Source organism: Dipteris shenzhenensis, chromosome 29, assembly GCF_047967505.1.
Source record: "Dipteris shenzhenensis isolate YYH24624 ecotype China chromosome 29, Dip_SZ_1.0, whole genome shotgun sequence".
Taxonomy (NCBI): domain Eukaryota; kingdom Viridiplantae; phylum Streptophyta; class Polypodiopsida; order Gleicheniales; family Dipteridaceae; genus Dipteris; species Dipteris shenzhenensis.
This window is the reverse complement of record NC_141624.1, coordinates 30,404,795-30,415,145: the sequence shown is the minus strand read 5'-3', so window position 1 is coordinate 30,415,145 and position 10,351 is coordinate 30,404,795. Positions and strand designations below refer to the sequence as shown.

General features: G+C 42.8%; 1 protein-coding gene across 1 annotated transcript in view; it reads right to left on the bottom strand.

The window, feature by feature from the left end:
- Positions 1-9,864, bottom strand: part of LOC147882692 (uncharacterized) — a 16,993-nt gene extending 7,129 nt beyond the window's left edge. Inside the window, exon 1 of the mRNA XM_087400478.1 lies at positions 9,537-9,864. Coding sequence (XP_087256604.1) covers positions 9,537-9,864 — 328 coding nt within the window. The remainder of the gene's footprint in view (positions 1-9,536) is intronic.
- Positions 9,865-10,351: the final 487 nt, after the last annotated feature.

Genomic DNA, 10,351 nt, shown 5'->3' with positions numbered 1-10,351 from the left:
ATAATATATATTATAGTATATAATATATTATATAGATACTAATTATATAATGTAGAGAGAGGAGAGGGGAGACCCCCCCCTCTCCCAACACACACACACATAGTTTATTTAGTGGGGAGGGGGATTTTTCATGCGAATGCTTTGCCACTCATTTAGCTATAAACTGAGCATAGGTCCAAGCCAAGTAGTTCCTATGGTGGAGGGGGTCTTGAAACTTAAAATTTAATTTCTTGAAATTTAATAGTTGTAAGATCCCACCTTGAGACCCAGCGGAGCGGGTCTCTAACCTGTCGTAGATGGGTCATGTTACTCGTCCTCGTTGGGTGATAACTCCTACTTCTCAAAACCTCACGCTCCTAGCCTTCTTCTTATTGCTCACATTCTCGACCACTTTTTCTCCTCGATCTGCTCCCGTTTATATCTCTCTTCCTTCATATCCTGCCCTTCACTCCCTCGCTCATTTCTATGTCCCTATGCTGCGGCCTGCCTACCAGCAGCTTCGGTTTGCTACTAGATTTGCAAGATTTCATTCTACCTTGTACTCGTCCGGACACTACTACGCAATGTATAGAGGCCCTACAACTAGTTGAGAAATTCCATTGCCGCCTCTGTAGCTCTCTGTCACCCCACGAAGGACTCATAAAAACACAATGCTGCGAAAAGACTCCTCCTTGCCTAGCTTAATGAATGCCATTGGCAAACATGCAAACGTTGCAACAAGCCATTGTATCCTAGATGCTTGAGGGAGGGGAGGCAAAGAGAGCATTGAGGGAGAGAGACGGCTAAGTGGAGGGAGACTTGAGGGAGAGAGACAGCTGAGTGGAGGGGAGAGGTCGAGCGAGGTAGGGTGGAGGGAAGCTGAGTAAGGCTGAGAGATAGCTAAGTAGAGGGGATGGAGAAGCAGGGCAAGGAAGGAGAGGGGGAGGGCACAGGCGAAGGGGAGAGACAGGGCAGTGGAGGAGAGGCGAAGGGAGGTGAAGGGGAGAGGCGGAGTTGCGAAGGTAAGTGAGTCGATTAATTTGGCTTTACATTATTTAGATTCATGCTTACATAGCTTAAGTTAATGTGACAACCTGGTCTAATTGATTAATTGAAAATTAGCTAGAAGCGATTAGGAGACATGCATGTAAGTCTACCTTCCCACCTATACAACCATATATTTACGTGCATACATAACTCAAGGTTAAATGTTGGACGTTGATACAATAGCTCTGCTATGTATAATGTAATCCGGAATCCCGTGGTAGATGTCTCCATTCTACATTGTCTCGGGCCACCACTTTCTAGCTCCGCAAAATGCCAATTACGAAGGACTCTTTCACACACCTTCCCAGACTGAAAGTCCTAAGGTCCATTCTATAGAACTTTGCCGCTGCCAATCTTGGATTGATGCAGACTATGGCCGATTTGCCGTTGAAGGCCCATCTTGTTAGCCATAGAGGCCTACCCAAAGAATCATATCCATATAATGAGCGCAGTCCACTCCAAGTGCAGCGCTTTGACTTATTCTTCCATATGGTAAGCAACTTGCCAATAGCTCTGACTGCGGGAATCTTAATGGGCAATTCTGACAGCACTACATCTTGCCATGGGACTTCAATCCCTTTTGGTGCATTTAAGCATGCTAACTTCCTAGCAATTATACCCCATGTCTGCTCATAGCCCATATGCATCAGCCATTTAGTGCAAAGCATGTCGTTTTTTTCTTTCATCCTAAGTAAGCATGTACCACCTCTTTCCTTAGGCATAGTTAACAACTCCCAACTACAGGAGTGCCACCTGCCCTCCCATATGAAATCAACAATACATATATCCACCTTCTTAAGAGAAACACCAACAAATGGAAGCAGTGATAGCATGTAAACTAACGCCGACTCCATAACATGCTTGGCGACAATGACCCTCGCTGCAATGATAGCATTTTGCCAGACCATCTATCGAACTTACCTTTGATTTTCTGAAACGCCCACTCAAATTTGCTCTTCATGGATACCCCCACCCCTAGAGGACAACCTAAATATCTGATTATCTGCCCCTTGAATTGAAAGTTGGATGTCCAGATGAGATTGTTGGACCCCAAGATGTCTTAATTGATGCGGAAGTAGATCAACAAGTTATATGAACTTCAACAGGAGATCCTTCATGCAAGGAAGCAAATATCATCCGAGGACATGGTCATAACTCTATTTTCCCAGGTATCCTCTTAGTATGGTTCTTTCTATTTGTCCTTGATAAGAAGTGGAAGGATGAATGCATTGAATTGGGAGAAATTGGTCCCAATGGTGCTTGACTAGGAGGAGACATTTGTAGATCGTACCCACGAGAGTCAACCTCAGGCTTTGGTAGCTAAGTAGAAAGGACAGAAGCAATTGATAGTTGAAGAATGGAAACACTCAGTGCGACATGTACATGTAACTAATGTGGCCAGAAAGGTCATTATTGGTGGTAGTGTCTTCAAAGAAACAGTGAGGGGTCCGGTAACCACAATGTCATTATTAGACATGTGGCAGGATGCATTGCCAATATACTTTTTGGATCTAGACAGAGGATTGCTTGCTTGTTTGTGGTAGTGGTACCTGCCACAAAGGTGCAATGGCGATAGAGTCTCTGAACGAGGCAAGATTTTAAGTAGGACCTTGAGCAACAAGGAGTTGTTTCTGCTGACTTAGGTGGCAGTATGTTACGTGTATGTATTTTGTTTGGATGTTATAATCTAGCATATCTAAAGGGGGTCTCCTAGTATTCTGTTGCAACTATTGTCTGATGCACTGCTAGAGATTTGTATGGGTGAGAAGATTGCCAGTGTCAGAATCTAGAAAACATAGTTTCTTGATCCTTATGAGTTGTTGTATGCCCATTGTAGCAACAGGTTCATCAATTTGGCATCAGTGTACTAGTTTTGACTTGAGAGGGGGATTCAAAGGGGGCTGTATAGCTCAGAGATACATGTATCCATGCACGGAAGTAGTCCTTGTACCAGGGGCAGAATCAGTTGGATTATTGTTCTAGTATATTCTATTAGAGTGATGTACTAGTACTTGCACTAGGATTATTGTACCAGATGACCCAGTGTACCAATACCAAACCAGAGGAGTGCATCTCGCACCAGTAACCTGGGAGCTATAGTATCAGGTTTCCAGTGATCATTGGGTTCTCTGTCTCTCCCAAGTCTAGGTTTTGAGGGTTCTAGTCACCTATAGTTGTGTCATTTCTTGTTGTAGCATAGGTTTTTACAAGTGTAGCATAGGTCCTCGGGTCATATTCTGGTGAGAGGTGTAGGCTAAAGCATGGAAAGCAGATCTCATGCACGTGTGAGAAAGGAGGCTTGATCACAATGATGAATGGAGGCTCTCGCCTCCATGGGAGTTCAAGGGTTTAAAAGGGGGTTGCGGGTTCGGAAGGGGAATAAGGTTGAGAGAGCTAACAAGGAGTTCCAGGGTTCAGATAAGGTTGCAGGGTTTAGGAGGAGTTCAGGGTTGAGGATTGGAGAGCTAGTCTCCTTCAAGGCTTCAAAGGGTAAAGGGTTGAGGAGGAGGGACAAGGGAGGAGGAAGGAGGAGGGGGAGGAGGAAGGAGGAGGAGGTGGAGGAGGGAGGAAGAAGAAGGGAGAAGAAGGGGGAGGGAGGAGGAGAAGGGGGGAGGAGGAGGAGGAGGAGGAGGAGGAGGAGGAGGAGGAGGTGGAGGAGGGGGAAGGATGGGAGATTGCAAGGATAGAGCATGCTATCACACGATATTGTTAAGGGACAATGGACCCAAGGAGATCAAGAATATGAAAACCATAGTGAACTTGAACATTGAATGCAAAGAGTCGGAGCTTCATACCATTCAGAGAGATTTATACATGTTGGTCTGTACACAATTCATAGGTACCTCCAGAGTGGGACCTCTTTTGTAGGGGACCTCTTGGATAAGACTCCCCACACTTTTTGGGGGACCTCTTGGGTCTCTATAGTTTGTGGGGGAACCTCTTGAGTCCCCCCACTTTGTGGGGGAACCTCGAGTCCCTCCACTTTGTGGGGGGACCTCAAAAAAAGTAGACTTTCAGTCTATTTCTCTCTCTAATTTTACTCCTTCTCTCTCAAGATTCTTATTTTGCAAGTATGATTGGATCTTTTTTAGAGAGGACTTTGGCTATCCTCGTTCTTTTAGATTCATCATATCATCCTTCAAGCTCAAGATATTACAAGCAAAACTTTGCCACTACTCTACACACACAATGATATCATCTTCATTGCTCCAGACTGTGCTTCTGGACCTTGTTGTTTGCCACAGAGTTATCAACTCTCATGGACCGATTTGATTGCCCATCCTCGAGCATCTAATGCTTGGAGTGGGAATATTTTGCATTGTGCTCCGCCGTCCATGGACTTTGTGGTTGTTAAGGTGTATTGTTAGCATAATGCGGGCAGAAGTTAGAGGGAAAAAAGGTAGATGGTAGAAAGCTAGTATCCCAAGAAATAACATGTGGCAAAGAAGCCATGTAGAGTTTGTGGCAAAAATGATGGGAGAAATGGAAAATTGGCCTCTCCAAAGGTCTACAAATTTCCAAAGTTACAATTGCACGAAAAGAAAATAAAAAATTATGATATCACTTCCAACAAATGAAGCCACACAATGAACAAGAATGATGAATTAATAGAACATGCAATGTAAGATTTGCACAAGTGAAAGACAAAGGATGAAGATAGCACATGTCAGCAAAATAGGCTCCTTTTTTTTTACTTTCCCAAGTGATAGTGTGGCATTTCTCTTCTTTGTCATGCACGTGGTATGTAGATACACATGTTGATCATTTGTGTAGCATCAAAGTTTGTTCACAAAAGCATACTCTTTTCTTGATGTACTCGACTTGCGTATGTCTTGTTGGATCCGAGTTGGATCCTACCATGTGTATCTTTGTTGGACAAGTGAAACAATTGTAAGAGAGAAAAGGATTAGGATGTCAATATGAGGTTTAGGTTTTGTATACACTGCTTGTCAATGAGGAGGCTATAAACTTGCATACATAGGGTTGAAGCTCATAAACTTGCATACATAGGGTTGAAGCTCATAAACTTGTCAATGAGGAGGCTATAAACTTGCATACATAGGGTTGAAGCTCATAGGTGAATTTGTGCTTAACAGTTTCCTATTTTTACCTAGGTATTGTGCAAGTGCATACTTGGAGCTTATTGGGTGCCATTTCTTGCCTAAAGTAGATATTCAATATGATCACTTATTCACATAAGGAAGCTCAAGGATTGTGCTTGGATTCGGAGACTGAGTGCTTGCCGTTATTCATGCTCTTCCCTATGCAATGGGGTTTAGTTGTGCTACTATTGTGTCTAAAATAAAAAGCATGTGTGTGTGCTTGTGGACCTAAACTATGTGCCTAGGTGTTCAGACTTAGAGAGTTGTAGCATTCAAGGGAATCTTCTTTGCAATTTTAGTCACTAGAGAGCATGGTTGTGAAACCATGTTGTTATTTGTGGTTTGGTCCCCAAACGGAGTTTTACCAAATGCTAGTTTTTAATTTTTTATTTTTCTTTTCTCATCCCCAAAAATTATGGGGCCAAAGGTGCAAGTATGATACACTGGTATGCTAATGAAGAGGTCCAAAAAACTAACACGGCATGGTGGCTTGTCAAACCTATATGCTCAATTGTCATGAGCTAAAGGTGATTTGATGTTTGCATGGCTAAATATCCGTCGGCATGGGATGTAGCATCTGTCATAGGCTCAAGGTGGAGCTGATAGAATAAATGCCTAGAAGCATGAAATACAATTGAGAATGCATAAGATGTCCATGAGGCATATGAGGTACCAAATGCAGTGATGTAAAGTCCTAGATCCAACCACTAATCTGCATCAAGTATGGATTGTATACGGCAGCCATAAGTGCATGCTTAAACACCGATGTTCCCCAGGTTGCACTATTGCTGAATCTGATGATGTCCACTGCATTGGGGCAGGACTGCACGAATGCATGAATATCCTCATGCTGAGGAATGATATGCTGATCTGAGGTGGTGATGATAATTGGATCCAAGCATGATTCAATGCGGCATGACTGAGTCGATGCTAGAATGTCCTAAAGACTGATTTGCTGATCTATATACTGATGGAAACTGTGTCCAAATATGTAATATGCTCTATATCAGAGGTGAAAGCATCAGTGATGGGTGCTGGAATGGAATCACCTAAGGAGCTGCATGCGCTGTGGCATGTATCTCCACATGCTACTGGGGATGTGAGTGCCTCGTACTAAATACTTACCTGCTGAATAACTGCATGATCATAAGTGAACTTCTACCGTGTATCTACATTTGATGTGGTAGTAAATGGAGTCAGATCCATGCATGAATGTGATGGTTGTACATCACTAGAATTAGAATGTGCTGATGTAGATGGGACTGCCCAGTGCTAAGGGCTTACCGACAAATGTGCATGATCAAAACCATGTGCTGATCCATGCTATCTTGAGCGACATCTGCATCTAATCTCTCAAGACCAATGATGCTCGAGACTACATCATGAATTGGTACATACCCAGTGGCGATGAATGGTCGAAGTAGCTCCTCTTTCCACTCATAGATCTCATCTAGAGTCATGACTAGTGTAACATCAACTGTGTGATGTGGATAATTCCATGCTAGACATGATCAGGTGCTCTATGCAAGATGCTTACCCATGTACCGGGGCGAGAGTGTCTACCCATAAGAACACTATATGAGAGCTACCACTGGGGTCTTATGCTCGAGCTACCACTGGGGGCTTACGCTAAACCTATCAATGTGTGAGTTAAGTCTTGTGATGGAAGAATAACTGTGTGCCAAGGATCAAGCCTATGGTAAAGTGATGACAACTGTGTGTCGGGAGTAGCCAAGAGGCTGTTCAAGGCTGATGTGTATGTGTGTAGGAACCAATGCCAAAACAAATAGTCAACAATGTGTGACTTTACATGGGGTGGCATATGTGTGTGCAAGGTGAATGCAACAATCCGAATTCTGAGAGGAAGATCACTCTAACAAGTGTCACACTGAAGTATTGAACTGTTGAATGCTAAGAGAACTAACCGATGCCAGATGTGTGAATGTATATACCGATGATAGAACCAAAGGGACTGACACCCATGGGAACTAATCAGTGATATGGCAATGGCTTACTTGGCTTGGTGAAGTTTAATCTCTTCTAAGAATGTGCTAGTCTATAGTTAGACTACACGTCGAAGCACAAAATGCAACAAATGAATTTTATCTAGATTCATTTTATGTGTTGGGTATGTTGCAATGGATCAGGAGGTGGTTTCAATGAAGGGGATTGTATGTTGCTAACATGTGCATAATTTAGAGTGCAAATCTTGATTTGATCATCATTTTTGCTTTTACAGCTCCTCTGAATTCCACCTGGATCAAAAGCTATGCATCCTAGAAGAATGGCCAAACTTTGATCCCCAAAAATGTTGATGTGGATGGAGGGTGATGTGGTAGTGTGACATGGCATTGGTCACGTGCTACTTACAAAACTGTGCCTATGTGGCACTATGTAATGACATGGCATGATGTGGTAGTGTCAAAGAAGATAGCGTAGCAAAAGCAGGAACACCTAGGTATGAGGAAGAACACCAGGAAACACACAGTCCATTCCATACTAGAAGGAAAAAGACAGTACATCAACCAAGTGAACGCACTAAAAAGAACTAAAACTACAAGATAAGACCTAACTGGACAAATAAGAACTAACCATGGGTATGAACCATGGTCTAACTACTACTAACTACTAACACACCAATCATAGTGCCGATAGGCATATCCAGCTATCTGTAACATATCTGTGGGATAGCATACCCGAGCTTGTCTTCCAACACTCCCCCTCAAGCTCAAGTAGGGAGTAAGACACTAAGAAGCTCTCGAAAGCATGTGAACTTATCTTTACCCAAGGAGTTGGTAAAGATATCTGCAACCTGATCTTCAGAATGAGGTCAACTTGCATCATTAACACCATCTCTCTGATGAAATGGTAGTGTACCTCAATATGCTTTGTTCTAGCATGATATACAGGATTACTTGCAAACTGGACTCTACTCATGTTATCGCAGTAAAGTTTGATTGGCTTATCCACATGCAATCCCAAATCTTGCAACAACTTCTGAAGCCAATCAATCTCACATGTAGCCAATACTGCACCTCTATACTTAGCTTTTGTACTAGACAATGCCACTATGGGTTGCTTTTTGCTACTCCAGCTAACCATGGCACTTCCAAGGCTGAATGCATAGCCACTAGTGGATCTCCTGTCATATGCACATCCTGCCCAATCTGCATCTGTGTATCCAGCCAGCTCTATTTCCTTGCCATATGCATAAAAGGGCTCATGGTCATATGTAGCCTTGACATACCACATAATCCTCCTCACTGCATCCAAGTGAGGCTTCCGTGGCTTCTGCATAAATTGACTAATGAGTCCCACAGCATATGCCAAATCATGCCTAGTGATAGTCAAATATATCAAGCTGCCAACCATCTGCCTGTACATGGTAATGTCCTCAATCTCAGCTCCAGAATCAGCCATAATCTTCAAGTTTTGCTCCAAAGGTGTATCCATTGGTTTGCATTCCTTCATGCCAAACCCCTCTAACATATTCAGGGCATACTGCCTCTGCATAAGCCAAATGCCATCAGGTGTTCTCAACACCTCTATGCCAAGGAAAAAATTCAAATCTCCCAAATCCTTCATGTCAAACTCCATTTTCAGCATGCTCTTAATTCCAACAATCCCATCATCATCACTTCCAGTCAGAATCAAATCATCAACATATATAACAATCACAACATAATCGGCAGCTGACTTCTTCACAAACAATGAGTGATCAACCCTACCAACCATAAAAGCAAGACTTTGCAAGTAGTAACTGATCCTCTCATTCCAAGATCATGGAGCTTGCTTTAGCCCATACAAGGCTTTCTTCAATCTGCAACATGTTGCGAAAAATCAGGATGGACATATCCTTCTGGCTGTGACATGTATACCTCTTCCTACAAATCACCATTGAGAAAGGCATTCTTAACATCCATTTGCTGTAATTTCCATCCTTTTGCAGTAGCTAAAGCAATTAACATCCTCACAGTAGCCATCTTTGCAACTGGGCTAAAGGTTTCCTCATAATCCAAACCATACTTCTGTGCATAACCCTTTGCAACCAGCCTTGCCTTATACCTTTCTACTGGTCCATCAGACTTGCATTTCACTTTGTATACCCATTTACATACAATGGGTGTCTTTCTTGCAGGAAGCTCAACCAAAACCCAAGTCTGATTCAAGGCAAGGGCATCCATTTCTTCATCCATGGCTATCCCCGCCATTGCTCATCATGCACAGCATCATTGAATCTAGATGGCTCTGTATGTCCCACAACTTTTGCCATGTATGCACAGTGTTTTGCCACAAACCCAGTGTATGGCAACCTGTCAATAGGGTATCTTACCCTTTGAGATCTTCTCACAGAATTTCTAGACATTGACTTTTTCAGCTTCTCCTCTCTCATGAGGAGGCACATACCTGGTGTGGAAATAGAAGGAATGCCCAATTCACTATCCAAACTGTCGTTACCAGAAGAATTAGATGGTCCAGGGGGCATATCAACCTCAATCTCAGGCACTGAAACAATCTCATTCACCTTGTTCTTCCCTTTATCTCTCCCCCTCACTGACATAGAGGTGTCAGTGGTGGAAGAACGCAACCTGCCTGACCAAGGACTCACAGTGGAATTACCACTGGCTGTAGGTCCTAACATAGAAGTAGTATGTAGCTGATTTTTATCATTCAACTGAGCATCCAAGGCTTGATGTGAAACCACTATATCAGGTTTTCCATACCAAGATCCCATCTCGTCAAAAATAACATCACAGCTGATCAAAGTCTTCCTAGTAGAGGGATTGTAACACTTATAGCCTTTTTGGTCTTGAGCATAGCCTATAAAAACACATTTTTCAGCCTTCGGATCTAATTTTCTCCTCTTCTCATTCGGTATATGCACATATGCCAAGCTGCCAAACACTTTTAAATGACTGACATCAGGCTTTTGTCGATATAATTTCTCATATGGTGTGAGCATATGAATGCCAGCAATAGGAGTGCGATTCAACACATACACTGCAGTTGCAAGTGCTTCTGCCCAATAATAATCAGGTAAGTCCTTTTCATTCAACATGGCTCTACCAGACGAACCAATAACCCCATTATTACGTTCAACCAGTCCATTCTGTTGTGGTGTATATGGGCATGTAAGCTCTCGTCTAATCCCATGATAGGCCAAGAAGTCATCAAATTCATTTGATAGATATTAACCTCCATTATCTGATCTCAAGCATGTG